The 18,524-nt window shown below is 43.8% G+C and overlaps 1 protein-coding gene across 2 annotated transcripts; it reads left to right on the plus strand.

Moving 5' to 3' along the window:
- The first annotated feature begins 10,687 nt into the window (after positions 1–10,687).
- On the plus strand, positions 10,688–16,510 carry LOC133539007 (uncharacterized). Of its 2 annotated transcripts, none has more exons than XM_061880999.1 (6): positions 10,688–11,156; positions 11,242–11,307; positions 11,461–11,532; positions 11,591–11,641; positions 11,720–11,890; positions 12,133–16,510. In XM_061880999.1, exons 1-6 carry the CDS (start codon positions 11,150–11,152, stop codon positions 12,258–12,260), a joined length of 495 nt encoding a protein of 164 aa, XP_061736983.1. In that variant the 5' UTR covers positions 10,688–11,149; the 3' UTR covers positions 12,261–16,510. The 2 variants fall into 2 exon arrangements, with proteins under 2 accessions (XP_061736983.1, XP_061736982.1); XM_061880998.1 differs by having other exon boundaries at positions 10,694–11,156.
- Positions 16,511–18,524: the final 2,014 nt, after the last annotated feature.

Raw genomic sequence — 18,524 nt, forward strand, 5'->3', positions numbered from 1 at the left:
TGACACTACTTCCACATTTACCCATTCACACACTCATTCACACACTGATGGAGGGAGCTGCCATGCAAGGCGCTAACCAGCACCCATCAGGAGTAAGGGTGAAGTGTCTTGCTCAGGACACAACGAACGTGACGAGGTTGGTACTAGGTGGGATTTGAACCAGGGCCCCTCGGGTTGCGCACGGCCACTCTCGCACTGCGCCACGCCGCTTTACCCCTCCTTTTGCATGATTGCAACAGGTGAGTCCGGGCTTGGCAATATTGCCTGCACATGCGCGACGTACACAAGTCATAAAAGAACTGTAATATGATCGTTTCTTTCAATTCCTTTATTGAGCACCGACCAATCAGTTCCAAGAGGCACAACAAAAGACAGACATTCTCAGCTTGACAGCCAGTACCATCGGCTTAACCTTAAGGGGAAAGAAGAGCAAGGTCCTGAGGAATAACACTGCAACCACCAACCTTATCACTGTGAATGGAAATCCAATACAACGTACAGAACTTCATTTATCTGAGCAGCAAAATGACAGCAAATGGCGACTGCGATATCAAGGTCAATACAAAAATTAGCAAAGCAAATCAAACCTATGCAATGCTCAAATCTATCTGGAGATCAACTGGACTTAGCATTTTCACAAAGATAAAGATTTTCAAGACCAATGCTGTGAGTGTCCTTTGATATGGCTCAGAATGTTGGAAAACCACTTCATCCATTGAAAAAAAAAAAATGCCTCTGTCGTCTGCATGGCCTAACACCATTTGGAATGAAAAATTCTGGGAAAGAACAACCACAACATCAATTTTAGAGACCTTCCAAATATAACGTTGGAGATGGCTTTGACACGTGTGCAGCATGCCATCATCTTCTCTCAACAGAAGATCCCTGTGGAGAGGCGGAGCCGACAGTGGGACAGGGCAAATGGTTTTCCTGACCAAGATGGCGGCCAGGAGACGGAGAGGCGGGGCACGCCTGGAGCGACACTGCAGCCATCAGCGTCAGGTGCGTACACAACACACCTGCGCTCAATCATTACATCTTCTGCTGGAGCATAAAAAGGGCGAGGGAGGAGCAATCGTGGCAGAAGTGGGAGAGGAGCAACCCGACGGCAGCGACCACGGGGACGACGAGATCGACCGAGAGAGAGATGAGCCCCCGCAGCGGAAGCGGTCCCCAGACACTGAAAGGAGTGCCGCGAAGACCAGGAAGAGCCAGCAAGCCAGAAATTGTCGCGACAGACTGGCAAGACATGATGTTTGTTGAAAGAATAAACACGAGTCAAACCTGCTGCGATGCGTCTTATATCGATCTGCACTGCACCCCACACCATGACGGCAGGAAACCCGTCACAGTGGCACCTGACGTGAGGGAAAAGCCATCGGAAGTGGAGGGCGCTGACGTCATCTGGGCTCTCGTCGCTAGCTACACCAAGCTGATTAAAGAGAAGCGTCAGGAGACCCAAATGCTGCAAGCGCTGGTGGATCGGATGGGGGAAGCGGCGAGTGCACCCCCAAAGAAGAAGACGAGGACGCCGGGGAAGCTGCCGCCGAGACCGCCCACTTGAAACGCGAAACTGAACAGGAGGCAGTGGCATCGGCAGACCACCAGGGCGAGCTGTCGGCCAAGAAGAAGAAGGACGAGTGCCCCCCCGAAGAAGAGGCCGGTGAAGACGGGGTAAAGACCCCCCACATAGAAGGCGGAGCTGGGCAGGCAGCATTGGCATCCGCAGGCCACCAGGGCGAGCGGTTGGCCAAAAAGAGGGAGGACGAGGGCGCCCGGCCAGACAGTAAGAACGGCAATGCAAAGGAGGCGCCACCGGCTGACAACAAAAAGGCAGCAGAGAAACTACATGATCAACAAGAAGTACCTGGAGAAATTCAGGAAGATGATGGAGAGGAAGAAGAAAATCATAAAGCTAAAGAAGAAGCTGAAGATGAAGAAAAAGTTAAAGAATCTCAAGAAAGTGAGAAAGAAAAGAAAATAATTGAAGAAATTCGGGGAAGTGCTGAGGAGGAATCAAACAATGGAAAAACTAAAGAAATTGAGAAAGGAGAAGAAGCACTTACAGATGAAGAAAAAGAGGAAGATGAAGAAGTTAAAGATGAAGAAAAAGTTAAAGAATCTCAAGAAATTGAGAAAGAGGAGAAAATACTTAAATAAATTCAGGGAAGCGCTGAAGAAGAATCGAATGATGGAAAAGCTCAAGAAATAGATGAAGGAGAAGAAGCCCTGGAAGTTAAAGAGGAAGATGAAGATGAAGAAAAAGGCAAAGAAACTCAAGACATTGAGAAAGAAGAAATGCCTGAAGGAATTCAAGGAAATGATGAGGACAAGGAAAAAGTCAAATAGACTCAAGAAATTGAGAAAGAATAAATAATTGATGTAATTCGGGAAGATGATGAAGCAAATGATGAAGGTGAAGAAAAAGTTGAAGTAACTCAAGAAATTGAGAAAGAAGAAGAAATACTTGGAGGAATGCAAGAAAAGGAAGAAGAAATGCTTGGAGAAATGCAAGAAAAGGACGAAGAAGTCAAAGAGGACAAAGAAGAAGTTAAAGAAAAAGTGGAAGAAACCCAAGACATTGAGAAAGAAGAAGAAATACTTGGAGAAATTCAAGAAAAGGACAAAGAAAAAGTCAAAGAGGACAAGGAAAAAGTCAAAGAAATTGAAGTTCAAGAAGACAAAGAAAAAGACAAAGAAGGCAAAGAAGAAGACAAAGCTGACAGCTGCACTCTCCCAGCGGACTGCACAGGAAGTGAGGAGTTTGCAGACGCAATGGTTCCCATGACGACGGCCCCACGGCAACACCTGCGCCATGAAAGCCTCGGCATACGTGAAGTTGTGCAGGGTTCCTTCTGGCAATGCCAGGAAGAAGAAGGTGATGACGACCAACAGGAACTCCTTTCGTCATCACAGAGTCGGGACCAGAATACCACCAGGAAAGATGCAGGGAAGGACACGGCACAGGAAGATGGACTCTCGCTTCTTCTCGGTGAAAACTCAAAGGAGAAGATGCCGAACGAAGGCCAGGAGGAGAGAGCAGAAGAAGAGAAGACAGGTGGCTGCAGCAGTTTTTTTCCCACTCCTTCAAAAAAAAAGGGGGGGGGGAGTATGTTCAACCGGACTGAAGCCCGGCTTGAGTTTGGCGATGGAGGCCTGTGGAGAGGCGGAGCCGACGAGCCGACAGCGGGACAGGGCAAATGGTTGTCCTGACCAAAATGGCGGCCAGGAGGTGGGGCATACAGCAGAGCGGATAGGCGGGGCACGCCTGGAGCGACACTGCAGCCATCAGCGTCAGGTGTGTACACCACACACCTGCGCTCAATCATTGCATCTTCTGCTGCAGCATAAAAAGGCAGAGGGAGGAGCAATTGTGGCAGAAGTGGGAGAGGAGCAACCCGCCGGCAGCGACCACGGGGGTGACGAGATCGACCGAGAGAGAGATTAGCCCCCGCAGCGGACGCGGCCCCCGGACACCGAAAGGTGTGCCGCGACGACCAAGAAGAGCCAGCAATACAAGAAATTGGCGTGACAGACTGGCAAGACATGATGTTTGTTGAAAGAATAAACACGAGTCAAACCTGCTACGATGCGTCTTGTATCGATCGGCACTGCACCCCACACCATGACGGCAGGAAACCCATCACAATCTCTTTATTGGACACCTCAAGGGAGGAGAAACCGGGACCGACCAAGAGAAGATCTATAGAAAAAGCACTCAGGATTAAGAGACTATCCTTTAAGACTTCCCCCAGAATAGTGGCTGACCAGATGGAAATTCCTTGCCTCGCCTCAAGCGGCAGACGTCCCAGAAAAGGACTGATGATGATTTACTCCGCAGACTGATTGACGTGCGGCTTTCCCGAAAATCTGGCTTTGCAACATTTGATTTCAACAATGTAAGAAAGATATTGCTGTCATGTCTTCCTGTTACTCCAGTGGGCAGCAGCAGAAGTAGGTAGCCGTACACAAGACATGTGGAGGGCAGGGCTGACTCGGTCATGTAGTGTACGGCCTGTTTTGTAATAATAATGGAGTAATCAAACAAGAGCCAAAGTCTTTTGTATCCTATTTTTTAGCGCTGGCATGTTTAAATGAACAATTATTTTCACAAAACTAATCTCGCTGAACGGGGCCTGGGCTTGGGAGGGACACATGCATGCTGACACTTCATTACATAGGAATTTTTACTTGCGTAAGCTGTTTTTCTGGATTTGAGCGCACGTATATTTTTAGTAGGAAAGCCACGCAATTCTCTTTACATGACGGTCTCAGACTGTGTAGGGTGGTTGCTAGGATCGGCTGGAGTTTACTTAGAGCACAGACAAGTGATGAAGCTATGGCTCAGGGCACAAGCGCTTAACTGAGACCCTACACCATGTGCTCTAGCTTTTGGTACTGCTGAGGTTCAGCTTCCTTAGACTTTAGGGACAGCTTTGACCATTCAGCCATCTCAGTGTCACTGTAATTCCTCTCTTCGGGTCTCTGGCTGGTTCTGTCACATCATGACCCCAGGATTCAAAAATCCTTTATTCATGAACACAGGAGTCCAAACAGTCCATAGCAGAAGAACGACACGCTGCACACAAGCAAAAACGAAACAATGAACCAAGGAACGAAACAACGCATAAGAACCTTTCTGATTGGCAATCGGGGCCAGGTGAGCATCCTGATTGCTAAACAGGAACAGGTGCAGGAAGCAGCTTTCTAACAAAAGAAAATGTTGCACACCAAGCATGAAACAAAATAAGCCTGACTGGAAAAATAAGGGGATTCATGGTGGCAGAGGGGTTAATGCGTCTGCCTCACAATAGGAAGGTCCTGAGTAGTCTGGGGTTCAATTCTGGGCTCGGGATCTTTCTGTGTGGAGTTTGCATGCCCTCTCCGTGAATGCGTGGGTTCCCTCTGGGTACTCTGGCTTCCTCCAACTTCCAAAGACATGCACCTGGGGATAGGTTGATTGGCAACACTAAAAATTGGCCCTAGTGTGTGAATGTGAATGTGAATGTTGTCTGTCTATCTGTGTTGGCCCTGCGATGAGGTCGTAACTTGTCCAGGGTGTACGCCGCCTTCCGCCCGATTGTAGCTGAGATAGGCACCAGCGCACCCCGCTACCCCCAAGGGAATAAGCGGTAGAAAATGGATTGATGGATGGATGGATGGATGGATGAAAAAATAAGAGTGGAAACAAGAAATAACCAAAATCTAGGAAAAAAGTCATTAGAAATTACTCAAGATTCAAGAGTCTTTGGCATTATGCGAACACTACAACATTTTCGATGAGGCTATCAATCGAAAGAAACATTATATATTGAGAAAAATACGAAAACACTTTCCAAACAGTCAACATTTTAAATTGGGAATATTACTTTGCTCATTGGCACTGCTCTGGAAGAAAACAAACCAATGTTCACCCTCAAAATGAGAGCAGATTTGTGGCTATAACAGCGGTGGTTTTGAAACTGGATGGTCACATTGTTGGATGGTTTGTAGAAAGAGGTTGGTGCTGTCAACACTCTCCAAATATAATGGCAGCAGCACGTTTGAAATTAAATCACATAAAAAGAGCCAAAATACATGTTTTTCTGCTCTTTTGGATTGCGCATAAAAGAGCAGCCACAAACCTGGGGAAAGAGTGTCTCTGTACTTCAGCACATGCATCTTTAACGGGTTTTTGCATGGCTCTGTGGACAAGTGTGAGTCTGCACAGCCTTGCTCCGAGGCTCTGGTCAGACAAGTGCATAGTTGTGGTGTGACACAGGCAAAGAGCCCCTAGACTTTAGTGAGTCAACACTGTCTGCTCTCACCGGAGAGGAGACGTGATAGGTCTCGTCTCATTTGGTGTCTGACTAGGACACCTAAGTGTGTGTTGCACGTCACTTTCTGTTCTTTCCTATGTAATATTGTTTATGACTGATCATTTAACTAATTTAAAGCCTCTCTCAACCCTCTCTTTCTTTATGTGAAATTTATTCCAGGAGCCTGGTTACCTTTGTCATTGTTGGTAGAACTGGCCCTGTGTGTTCATGAGGGCATTTCACACATAGCGTAAATACCAAACCAAGATTGTTTTCAAGCTTTTCCTGGTAACTATCTCATAACTACTTCAAACATAAATCTAAAATGTTTATAACTTTCCCCACACACATCATGTCCATAAAATCCTAGTATTTTTTCTCAATGTCTTTGTGGCTCATCTTTTTTTTCCTAATCTCTCGATTTTTAGACTTTGGAGTCTGGTTAGACAATACTGCACATTGCGATCAATCTGATTCCAAGAGCCAAAACTGCAGATAGTTCAAATTGTTCAAGATCCTTGAATTAGTTGTGTGGTTTTGCATTTAAATTGTTGATCATAATGATAATCAGAATAAAACAAAGATTTACTTTCAGACGAAAATGTATGTTTTTCTTAACAAACATACAGTATTTGTGAACACCATCCATTCATTTTCTACCTCTTGTCTCTTTTGGGGTATTTACAAACCAATATATAAATTAGGAGTGTCCCGATACATCTTTTTCACTTCCGATTGCAGTCTTGCTTAATGGCCAATAGCAATAGTAATCCAATGGGGTATCAGAACGAATCTTAGCAGATAGTTTTAATATTTTGTAGTTCGGAATGTAAGAAAAGGCTTGATCGAGTGAAATCACTCAGAAAAAAAAAGACAAAAATAAACACTAACCTTTTGAAAGATTTATGCTTTTGAAGTGGAGTGATGATTTTTTTTTTGGTGACACCAAGTGATCTCGATAGTTCATTAAATCTAGTTCATGTTGAATGATGTGGACATGTTTGTTTGTTACTGGACATTTTATAATGCGAGGCTGTCTTGCAGACTTTGTATATGTAAGTAATATGAAACTATAATTATTTGATACTTGTTTATATTGACAAACGTGTTTTAGACTGAAATATTGTTCAATTAAGAACACTTATTACATATGTCTAGCTTTTGTGCTATTGTCTGCTTAGCTGTTGTGTAACTATGAGTTCTTAGGACCCTATAGCCAACCATGATTACCTTTTTATAAATGACTTCACTGAAATACAAGGAAATACCTACTTTTCGTGCTTAATGGAGGACATTGACGGCCGCCAGGGTACTGTGCTCTCTCAAAGTTGACTAAAGAAGACTCGGTCTGGGCACAGAAAAGGGAATGCCGCGGAAATGGCGCAAGTCAAAGCTCCAAGGTCATTATGAGATTTACAAAAGGAAGTTAAATATGTTCAACCAAGTTATGCGTAGAACAAGGGAAAAATATTTCTCTGAAATCTTCACAAACTGTAGTCACGACTCTTGTGTCCTGCTTGCTACAGTGAACAGATTACTGAAACCCCACATCTCACCTACTCAGTGGCCTAGTTGTTATTAGAGTGGTAGGTTGTGAGTTCAAACCCCGGCCGAGACATACCAAAAACTATTTGAAAAATCGGACCCATTACCTCACTCAGCATAAAGGTTTGGTATTGGGGTATTGGGGGTTAAATCACCAAAAATTATTCCCGGGCGTGGCCACCTCTGCTGCTCACTGCTCCCCTCTCCTCCCAGGATGTGATCAAGGGTGGTGGGTCAAATGCAGAGAATAATTTTGCCACACCTAGTGTGTGTGTGACAATCATTGATACTTTAACTTTAACTTAACTTCAGACTGACACATTCCCAAAGTCCTCAAAAACTACTGTCATCAAGCCAGTCTTAAAGAAGAGTAGTTTTGATGCCACAGTACTGAACAACTAGTGACCCATTTTTGGGTAAAGACCTTGAAGACTCTTGAACGCATCATAATAATCCCCTCAATCCCCCAAATGGATTAACTCACTGGAATGTAAAGACAATACAACATACATCCATAAATGTGGATGCATATGCAAAAGTGCAATATATTTATCTGTACAGAAATGTATTTATTTATATCTGCAACTTATTGCTCTTTTATCCTGCACTGCCATGAGTTCTTGCAACAAAATTTTGTTCTTTTCTGTACTTTAAACATCAAATTTGAATCACAATAAAAAGAAAGACTAGTCCAAAAATTGTATACCAACAACTTAATGACTTTCTCTTGTTTAACAATGTTAAAGTTAAAGTTAAAGTACCAATGATTGTCACACACACACTAGGTGTGGCGAAATTATTTTGTGCATTTGACCCATCACCCTTGATCACCCCCTGGGAGGTGAGGGGAGGGAAGCAGCGGTGATTTAACCCCCAATTCCAACCCTCAATGCTGAGTGCCAAGCAGGGAGGTAACGGGTCCCATTTTTATAGTCTTTGGTATGACAAAGCCGGGATTTGAACTCACGACCTACCGGTCTCAGGGCGGACACTCTACCCACTAGGCCACTGAGTGTGTTTGATACTTTCCAATTAGGCTTTAGGACCCACCACAGCACTGACGCCGTTCTCATCGCCGTTCTCATCGCCGTTCTCATCAAGGTGACTAATGATTATCTGCCTGAACACAGACGGAGGAAAAGTCTCAGTCTTGATTCTGCTGGACCTGAGCACTGCCATTAAGACAGTTAACATACTATCTAATTACAAAGGTTAGAAAACTGGGTGGAGATATCCAGTTCTGCTCTTCAATCAATCAATCAATCAATCAATCAATCAATCAAAGTTTACTTATATATGTGAGAGTCCAGTTCATAGTGGGGCCAGCAGGAGATCATCTTGAGTGGAGACAGGTCAGCAGCGCCGTGACGCCCCTAACTGATGCACAGATCAGTGGTCCACCCTGGTTCCCGGCTTTGGACAGCTTGCATCATCTGTGGTCACAGATTCTAAACTTTATTTAAAGTATAATAGGGTTTATGATTATTTTTTGTTATTTTTTTTTATTGAAATAATTTTTACTTTTTTGATTATTTCATTTTTATGTTTGCCTTCTTTTAATTTTCTGAACAGAACTTTGAATTGCCTTGTGTACGAATTGGGCTCTATGAATAAACTTAGACTTAGACTTAGACTTCCTTTTTATTGTCATTCAAATTTGAACTTTACAATACAGATAAGAAAGGAATTCCATTGCATTTGCTCATGGTAGTGCAGGATAAAAAAGCAATAAGGTGCAGATTTAAATAAATAGATTACTGTACGGATGATTGCATTACATCCGGAGATGCTTTCTTCTTCATTCACCTTAGGTGAATGGAGCCTTGGCCAGGAGAACTTGATATCTTCAGACGGTGTCCAGCGGTCATTGGGTGTTTCGACCCTGAACCGTAACACCCTACCGCTGGTGGGCCGGCAGTGGTGGCCAAGTCACTGCCTATCTCCTCCTCCTGGCTTCCAGCTCATCTCATCTCTCCTGCTCCATAACCAGCAAGAGGCTCTCTCCGCTGCCTCCCCCATCCTGCGAGCTGCTGTCTTTCTCTCCTTCCCCGTTATTCCCAAAGCTGTGAGCATTCTCCATACCGACTGGGCAGGGAATCCTCTGCAGCCGACCTCGACCGGGAACAGCCATGCCTGCCATCCTTTTCCCCTGCAGTCATTTAAAAGGTCCTGGTATTTAGCACTTTTCCTTTCAAAGGCTTGGTCGCAACCTTCTTCCCATGGGACTGTGAGTTCAATAAGAATTATCTTCTTTGCCTCTTCAGACCACAGCACCACATCCGGTCTCAGGGTTGTTTGTACAACCTGGGAGAGAAGTTAAGTCCCTACCTTTAGTCAAAAGTGATTTATGACCCCCCATAAAACAATGATTTATGACCCTCAAGGTCAAAGGTCAATGATTTATGAGGGGTCAAGTTCAAAGGTTAATGATTTATGAGGGGGTCAAGGTTAAAGGTCAAGGTTAAAGGTCAAAGTCAAAGGTCAGGTTCAAATATCAAGGTCAAGTGGGTGTGGCTTACCCGGAGTGGTGGGAGTGGTTAAACCAGGAAGAGGGTGGAGTTTTAAACAGAAAGAGGGCAGAGTTAAGACCTGCGGTGGGAGTGGTTAAACCAGGAAGAGGGTGGAGTTAAGACCTGACAGGGAACAGAGGAGGGATCAGTTTTTTTTAAGAAAGCAATGTCATCTGAGCAGCATGTGACCATATATTTGATAGTTTAAATGTTTACGATCGTTTGAAACAACTTCCAGATTTCGATGTATTGATGGCTGGGAATGTTACGTGTGGAGATGTGGACACGCACGCACTTCACACACACACACACACACACACACACACACACACACACACACACACACACACGAGGGGTACAAAAGGGCAGTGTAAGGCTTAGTCATTATTTGGAGCTTTATACGTTAGCGTAAAGACTTTGTTCGATTCGGTCATGATTAGTGAAACGCCTGTTTCGATTTATAAAAATAATAAAACTTACATTGACGCTCCGCAAAAAAGTCGAGTGTTTCTAAATCGTATTCAGATGCCGCCGACCGAATCTTTGCGTGAGAAATGGGATTTGGAAGGGGAGGGATCTTTTGGATTTGTATTCAGATACGAAATGGGGGATATCTGCTTATTTCAGCTAAAAGAAAGAAGAGACGGAAGCCCTTTCTCGATATTTTCATCGTTATCTATCGTGGATTGGGAAGTTTTTGGTGGACACGCACACACACGCACACACACGCACACACACACACACACACACACACACACACACACGCACGCACGCACGCACGCACGCACGCACGCACGCACGCACGCACGCACGCACACACGCACACACGCACACACGCACACACGCACACACACACACACACACACACACACACACACACACACACACACACACACACACACATTCGTACGCACTGAAACAACTTCCGTACCTCACGAAAACATATTTAAACAGATGGAAAAAACTATCGCAGAACACAGTGTCACGTAGCAACTGGTCTTTACGGTCGTTTGAAACAACAGGTCAGTTTGGGGGACAAAAGGAGGGTTCAGTTTTTACTGACTTCCCATCTGACAGTTTAAATGTTTATGACCGTTTGAATCAACAGGTCAGTTTGGGGTACAAAGGAGGGTTCAGTTTTTATGGGAGCTTGAGAATTTCGTATGAATAGAAACTGGCCACCCATTTGACCGTTTAAATGTTTACGACCGTCTGAAACAACTTCCATACCTCACGAAAACATATTTAAACAGATGGAGAACTAGAGCAGAACACAGTGTAACCGCGATTTGCAAAATGAAAGGTAATTTCTTTTTTTTTTTTTTTCATTCCTTGTAACACGTCTGTTTAATGTTACTATAATAAGTATTTATTCGAACTAAAAACAGTCGAACATCGAGTTGAAATTCACCCACCACCAAGGGATCTCCTAACAGAGTCTCCAATCCTTTTGTGTAAGTACCGATTTTTATTTTTTTTTACTGTATTCATTTCATTACCTCCGTTTTTACCACATTATTAGACAATGGTTTAACTCCGTTTAAGCATTTAAACGTTAAAAGCATTGCACGTGTACGACGATGTAATACCTTTTTTTTTTTTAACAGCCGATGACGACGAAGTGAAAGACGAAGAACTTTGTTTGATCGATCTTACAAAGTTGGAAGATGATTATCGAGGTGTGTTTAAACCTTCGAATTATTTAATATTGTGTGTATTCATTATTTTGTTTTATAGAGGATTCGCCGGAAGAGACCAACGCGATCCCTTTAACCCAATCGCAGTCTGGTGAGTCAAATAATTCTCATTTTTACAAGAAAAAAAACATGCGGTATACGATACATATATACATATATTTACTTACAGATTTTCCGTTTACATCTCTTGCTCACTGGTCTCCCTTAACGCTGGAGGGTCCGTCAACGGCCATTCCAGGCAGAGGAGAAGGCTTGATTGCGCCAAAGACTCCAGACATCGAATCCTTGCTCCGTGGGGAAATCATCGAAAACGACGGTGAATGTCCAACAGGCACCCGCTGTAAGTTTTTCTCGTTTTCTGTAAGCTTTTTAAGATTCTCAGGAGCTTTAAAGAGCTCCTCTCATTCCAATGTCTTTCGCTCAAATGAATTTCGCGCCTAAGGGGAATGGGCGGGGACTGATTCCGGAGGTGGGCGGTTGTTTCCGGCTATGCTTGCATGAGTGGAGATGACAGCGCCACATGTGGTTAAAGCCGGTATATATTAATTTTTTTTTTTTTTTTTTTTTTTTTTTTTTCCACAGGCAACAAACGCAGGAGGAAGCGTAGATGCGCCCGCCAGCTCGACAAACATGATAGAAACAGAAGAAGGCTGAAACAGTACTATCGTATACTGGCTCGCACTCTCATGAAGATGGCAGACATGATTTGATACATACTGGTTTGTTATATCTGTTCCATTCGAATTATTTTTTCTTTTTTTTCTTTAGAGAAATATAATGGGTGTAGTTCCATCTGAATTAGATGTAGTTATTGAAGAAGATGAAGACGTTTGTAATCATCATTTAGATCCAAACAACCAGATAGAATGGGAACCAAACAATGATCCGTCTTTGCAAGATGATATTAATGTGTTAAATTCAAACACAAACACACAAGCCTCTACACAGCATCACGATGTGTTGGGAGGGGCGACACCCTCGGGGGAATGTTTGGATTTTTCGGAGGTGGTGGGGGTCATGCAGAACCAACCGTCAACGGCTGACCAATCAATTTCAAATGAGACCCAGAGGGGTGATGGGGTAAATGTCTTGAGGAGGGAAACATTCAACAATATACAACTATCCAGCGTTTTAACTTTTCCTCAAAACAACGATGTAACAGATTACGCCACATTTTACCGCGGAGTCTTGGGGAGCCTTAAAAAGCTGACACAGATGGTAACTAAGGAAGCTAGACCCGGCGATATCATTCAATTGGAGTTATCCGGTGAAAGTGCAAATCAACACACTTCATTTACATTTCGAAACGATGCCGGGGCTGTGATGAATGCTTTTCAAGATGTGTTAGATCTGTTGGTACAATCAAACGTTGAAATATTGAACGATGAAGAAATACAGGTGATGGTCCAGGTGATACATAACCCTCGAGGTGGTGTAAGAAGAAAAATCGAAACCCTTTTGGAACATGAAATCCGCAGAAAAAAAGCTCGTTATCTTTACAATCCATTAAACTCGAATAATCAACTATGTTTTGCCATTAGCCTAGCAAGTCTGTTACATCCTGAATTTACAGATAGCCAGGCTGTGGCGGAGGCTGAAAAAATACAGAGAAAAGCGGGCTTAGACGAACAGACTTCCGTCACTTTCAGTCATATTCGTGAATTTGAAAAAGTGGTACGTCGTAAAATTGTCATACTGTACAGAGAAGAGGGCCAACGACCCCTCTCACGGTTCGAGACGGATTACCCCAAATCAGAAAATCCGTTGTATCTGTATTTATCTCAGAATCATTACAGCGGTATCATTAACATTAAAGGTTTTTTGTCAAAACCGCACGTTTGTCACTACTGTTACCAAGGGTACGACAAACCCGACAGACACAAATGCGACGGCTATTGCTTGGTCTGTACACAAAACGGGTGTGTAAAAATAGAGGGGAAAACTGTGCTTTGCAGGGATTGCAACATGTGGTGTCGTTCTCCTGCATGTCTCCTCAGACACAGGGTAAAACACCGGGTTATGGAAAAACTCGTCAGCAACTGCGATCGGCGAAAGAAATGCCTTAAATGCAACCTATTTTACGATGTACCTGTGGCTACAGGTATCGCTAAACACACGTGCCCTAAGTTAAAATGTCAAATATGTAAAGAAGAGCTACCTCGCAGTGACTCAGAGACACCTGAAACACGACATCTTTGCTATATACAACCCCAACCACGTGAAGTAAACCACAATGATAATATCATATTCTATGATTTTGAGACGTTTGTCGATGACAATCACACTCACATTCCCTTTCTAGTCTGTACCAAGACGCTGCAAGGAGAAGAGTGGTGTGCTTTTGGACTGGATTGTGTTACAGTTTTCCTCAATCATTTCAGGAAACCTCGTTATCTTAAATCTACATTTATAGCCCACAATTCGAGAGGATTTGACGGTTACTTGATTCTGAGAGGCATGGTACGGCTGGGTATAGCACCCTTAATTATCATGCAGGGGAGTAAAGTTCTCTGTTTTAAAGACCCTGATTTTTTGCAAAAATACATTGACTCGCTTTCCTTCCTTACCATGCCGCTTAGCGCTATGCCAAAAGCGTTAGGACTCGGTGATTGCTGGTCCAAGGGGTATTTTCCTCACAAATTTAGTTCGGAGGAACATTTAAATTATGTCGGAAAATACCCCGCAATCAGCAATTACGGTGTAGAACGCATGACACCTGTTGAACGCACCAAGTTTGAGACGTGGTATCAAAATGAGAAAAGCGAGGTCTTTGATTTTCAAAAACAAGCGGTACACTACTGTAAAAACGACGTCAATGTTCTTCGTGAGGGTTGCATCAAATTTAGAGCCGAGTTTACGAGCGAGACGGGTGTTGACCCCTTCTCCCGTATCACCATAGCCTCGGCCTGCATGAAGGTGTTTGTGACTAATTTCCTCGAGCCGCGTTCTCTAGCCATACCTTCCCCGGATAACTACCGAGGGTTGTGTAAAAAATACTCACACACCAGCATCCAATGGTTAGAATGGGAGTCGCATCGTCGTGGTATTTTCATTCAGCATGCTTTAAACAAAGGCGAAAAACAGATGGGGGCATACTTTGTGGATGGGTTTGCTATAATCGGTGGCAAACCATTCGTCTGGGAATTTCAGGGGTGTTTTTATCACGGATGCCCGACGTGTTTCGAACCCGGTGCTGTATGCCCTTTGACAAACACACCGTTCGAGGAGTTGCACAAGGCTACCGAGAAAAAAATGAAAGCGTTAAAGCGTGACCACAAGGTCAACATCATCGTCATCAGAGAGCACGAGTGGAATGAAATGAAAAAATCAAACCCTAGGGTAATAGACTTTCTCAAAACACGCAATTACCCCGCACCTCTCATGCCTCGAGACGCTCTTTATGGAGGTAGGACAAGCGCCTTTTGCTTGAGGCACACGGCGGGTGAGAACCAGCGTGTATTGTATGAGGATGTCACCTCTCTCTACCCGTACGTCAACAGCGCATTTCCTTACCCCCTGGGTCATCCTGTCATCATCCACACGGATTTTGACGATGTTGGAAACTATTTCGGTCTGGTCAGAGCCGTTGTTCACCCTCCTCGAGGTCTCTATTTCCCTGTGCTACCCTACAGAACGGTCAAGGGTAAACTAGTGTTTACACTTTGCCGCACATGCGCAGAAAACAATAACCAGCAGGAACCCTGCGAACATGATGAGGAAGGAAGGGCATTGACGGGAGTCTGGGTCACGCTCGAATTCAACAAAGCTTTACAGTTGGGATACAGAGTCGGTAAGATTACGGAGGTGTGGCACTTTGAAGAACGGAGCGAAACCGTTTTTACGGGTTATGTTCAAACTTTCCTAAAGGGTAAGCAAGAAGCTTCAGGGTATCCCAAAGAAGCCGTCGATGCAGAAAGCAGGGAAAAGTACATTCGTGAATATCGTGAAAATCAGGGAATACAGCTGGATGCTGAAAAAATCGAACCCAACCCTGCCAAGAGACAAATGTCAAAACTCTGTTTAAACAGCCTTTGGGGAAAGTTTGCGGAGAGGTGCAATAGAACTCAGACCACCTTGGTGAGAAAAAGTGAAGTATTTTTCGACTTTGTATTTTCAGGAAAATATCAGGTTGAATATTTTTCCTTTCTCAACGAGCAAATTGCTATGGTGCAATGGCAATACAGTAAAAACAGCGTGGTGCTTCCCGGTAACACAAATAATGTATTTGTCGCTGCTTTTACCACCGCTTACGCACGTTTGAAAATGTACGGTTACCTAGAGGGGTTGCAAGAGAGAGTTCTTTACACAGACACCGATAGTTTAATCTACACGGTAAACGAGGGGGAAGTTTCTCTGGAGACGGGGTCCTATCTAGGCGATTTGACGGATGAGTTGGGAGGAGACAGCATTCACGAATTCGTCTCCGCCGGTCCAAAGAGTTATGCCTACCATACCCTGCAGGGTAAAAAAACTGTGCTGCGTGCCAAAGGAATCACTCAAACCCGCGAGTGTTGTGAGAGGGTCAACTTTGACAGCGTTAAAGATTTGGTGGAGGGCTATCTGGAGGAAGACAAAACAGGTGCGATCTACACCCCTCATCACCAAATTGTTCGTGATAAAAGGGGGTTCCTTTTAAATAACTCGTCTTTCGAAAAAAAGTTTCGAGTGGTGTATGACAAAAGACGTCTCTTTCCCGACGGGAAAACTTTACCTTTCGGGTATTAGAGAGGAAATGGAAAAAATGGAACGAGTAGACTTTGATCCCAGATTTCATACACCTTTTTCATGCCTGGTTGTAGGACCTAGTGGTTGCGGAAAGACTTTTTTTGTAAAATGTGTATTGGAAAATTGTGAACACGTCATGAATTCTATACCCGACAACATTGTGTGGATTTATACATCTTTCCAACCCATGTATGCTGAATTAAAAAAGATGAATAAAAAAATAAAATTTGTTGAAGGACTGCCTGATTCCTTTGAAGATGAAAACTTGTTTCCGGACGATCAGACCCATTTGGTGATTTTGGACGATGTTATTTTTCAAGCCTCAAATCACCCCGAAGTGGTTAAAATTTTCACGCAGTATAGACATCATAGAAATATGAGCGTTATGATGCTGACCCAGAATGTTTTTCATCAGGGAAAATTTTCACGCACCATTAGCTTAAACTGTAATTATATGATACTGTTTAAGAATCCGCGGGACAGATTGCAGATTAACGTGTTGGCACAGCAAATGTTCCCCGCACAAAAAAGTTTTTTCTTGGAAAGTTTTGCGGATGCTACTTTGGATGCTCATGGCTATTTATTGGTCGACCTGACACCTTTCTGTCCAGAACAATACAGAGTGAGGTCGGGCGTGCTTCCGCACCAGTGGCCCGTTGTCTACGTGCCAAAAACATAATGTCAAAGCGTGTAAAGAGGAACGGTCCCATGTTAAAAGCTCTGTACCATGCCACACCACAAAAACGTCGAGATATTCTGAGTCACGGCTCACCAGACTTTATCCAGACGCTGTGTGAAATTGCTTTAAACATTCTGAAGGGTAATGTGCCCTTATCACCGTCTCAATTTGCTCAGCTTAAAAAACAAAAGAAAATCATCCGACTGCTGGCTGATAAAAGGACTGGACTGAAACGCAAACGCCAGACTCTGATGAAACAGTCGGGCGGTTTTCTTCTACCCTTACTGGCCACCGTCGTACCGTTTATAGGGAATCTTATCGGTGGATTGAGCGGAAAAGGTTGAAGATGAAAAAGGCTCAAAAATTGTTTCTCCTATCCCCCCAACAATTAAATCGTCTGACTCGCCCGGAGCCGACCATCAGAGACTCGGCGGAGGATGATCTAGATGTTAAAATGAGAGCCGTCTTAAACGAACCCGGAATGAATCCTCATGAAAGAATAAAAATATACGATACCCTGCTGCAGAGATATCTCGGCCTGTTGAAGCAGGGGCAACGGGAGGAGAAAAGGATGACTCTGACTTTACACAAGGATTTGCGGGGTGAACCATGGAATGACTCTGAGGATAAACCGGAGGATAAACCAGAGGATAAACCGATGGATAAACCGGAGGATAAACCTCGGAATACTGGCGGGGGGTCAAAGGATGTCACGATGATCGAAGTTCTGAAAATCCTCCCCCGACGCGACCGTAACAACGCCGAGTACATTATGAAAAAATTATCCGAGAATGATAAGGGGTGGACCTCTAAAGGAGAGTTTGTTCAAAACGGTACACCGGTGCAGGGATCTCATATGATCGATTTACTGAAACACCTGATGCAACGGTCCAAAAATCCACAGACCCGCACGCCTGAGGGTTGGAGAAAATTTTTAACAGCGTTGACGGAGCTAAATGTCCCCACATCGACCATTCATAACCCCAGAGCACGAGATCAATACAGACGTCTGAAAGCGGATGGAGAGTTTGAATCAGAATGGGTGGAAAAAGAAACATTTCTATCCCCCGAGAGGAAAAGAAGAGGTAGAAAAGTGACATTGTCCCCACATTGGTTAAACCTTGAATGAATGATGACAAAACTCTTGTTTCAATAAAATGTTTTTTTATTCATCAAACGCAGTGTGTACAGCATTTTCATTTCAACGGTTCAAAAAAGTTTCTAAACAACAGACGTCTTGTACGCCACAACGACTACTATTATTCTTATTCGTGCTAGTACAACATTGAATTTTTTTAACCAGGGTATATGCTTCAAGATCATTTTTTACTACATCATCTGTGTATAAAGACAAAACTTGTTCAAAAGACAGTCCGCAAAATCGATGGTGCAGATAATAAACGCAGTGTTGACCGCACACTGTGGACAAAGGGTGTTGAAGCTGTAGGTTGTGGTACAATATACGGTCAGAACGATTTTCCAAAAAGTTCAAGATGCTCCGAGGGTAGTAATCAAAATCGGGAGAAAATCCATAAGAATCAAAAAAAGTGGCGGTCCCATCTTCCTCCAG

Source organism: Nerophis ophidion, linkage group LG20 (genome assembly GCF_033978795.1).
Source record: "Nerophis ophidion isolate RoL-2023_Sa linkage group LG20, RoL_Noph_v1.0, whole genome shotgun sequence".
NCBI classification, from domain to species: Eukaryota; Metazoa; Chordata; class Actinopteri; order Syngnathiformes; family Syngnathidae; genus Nerophis; species Nerophis ophidion.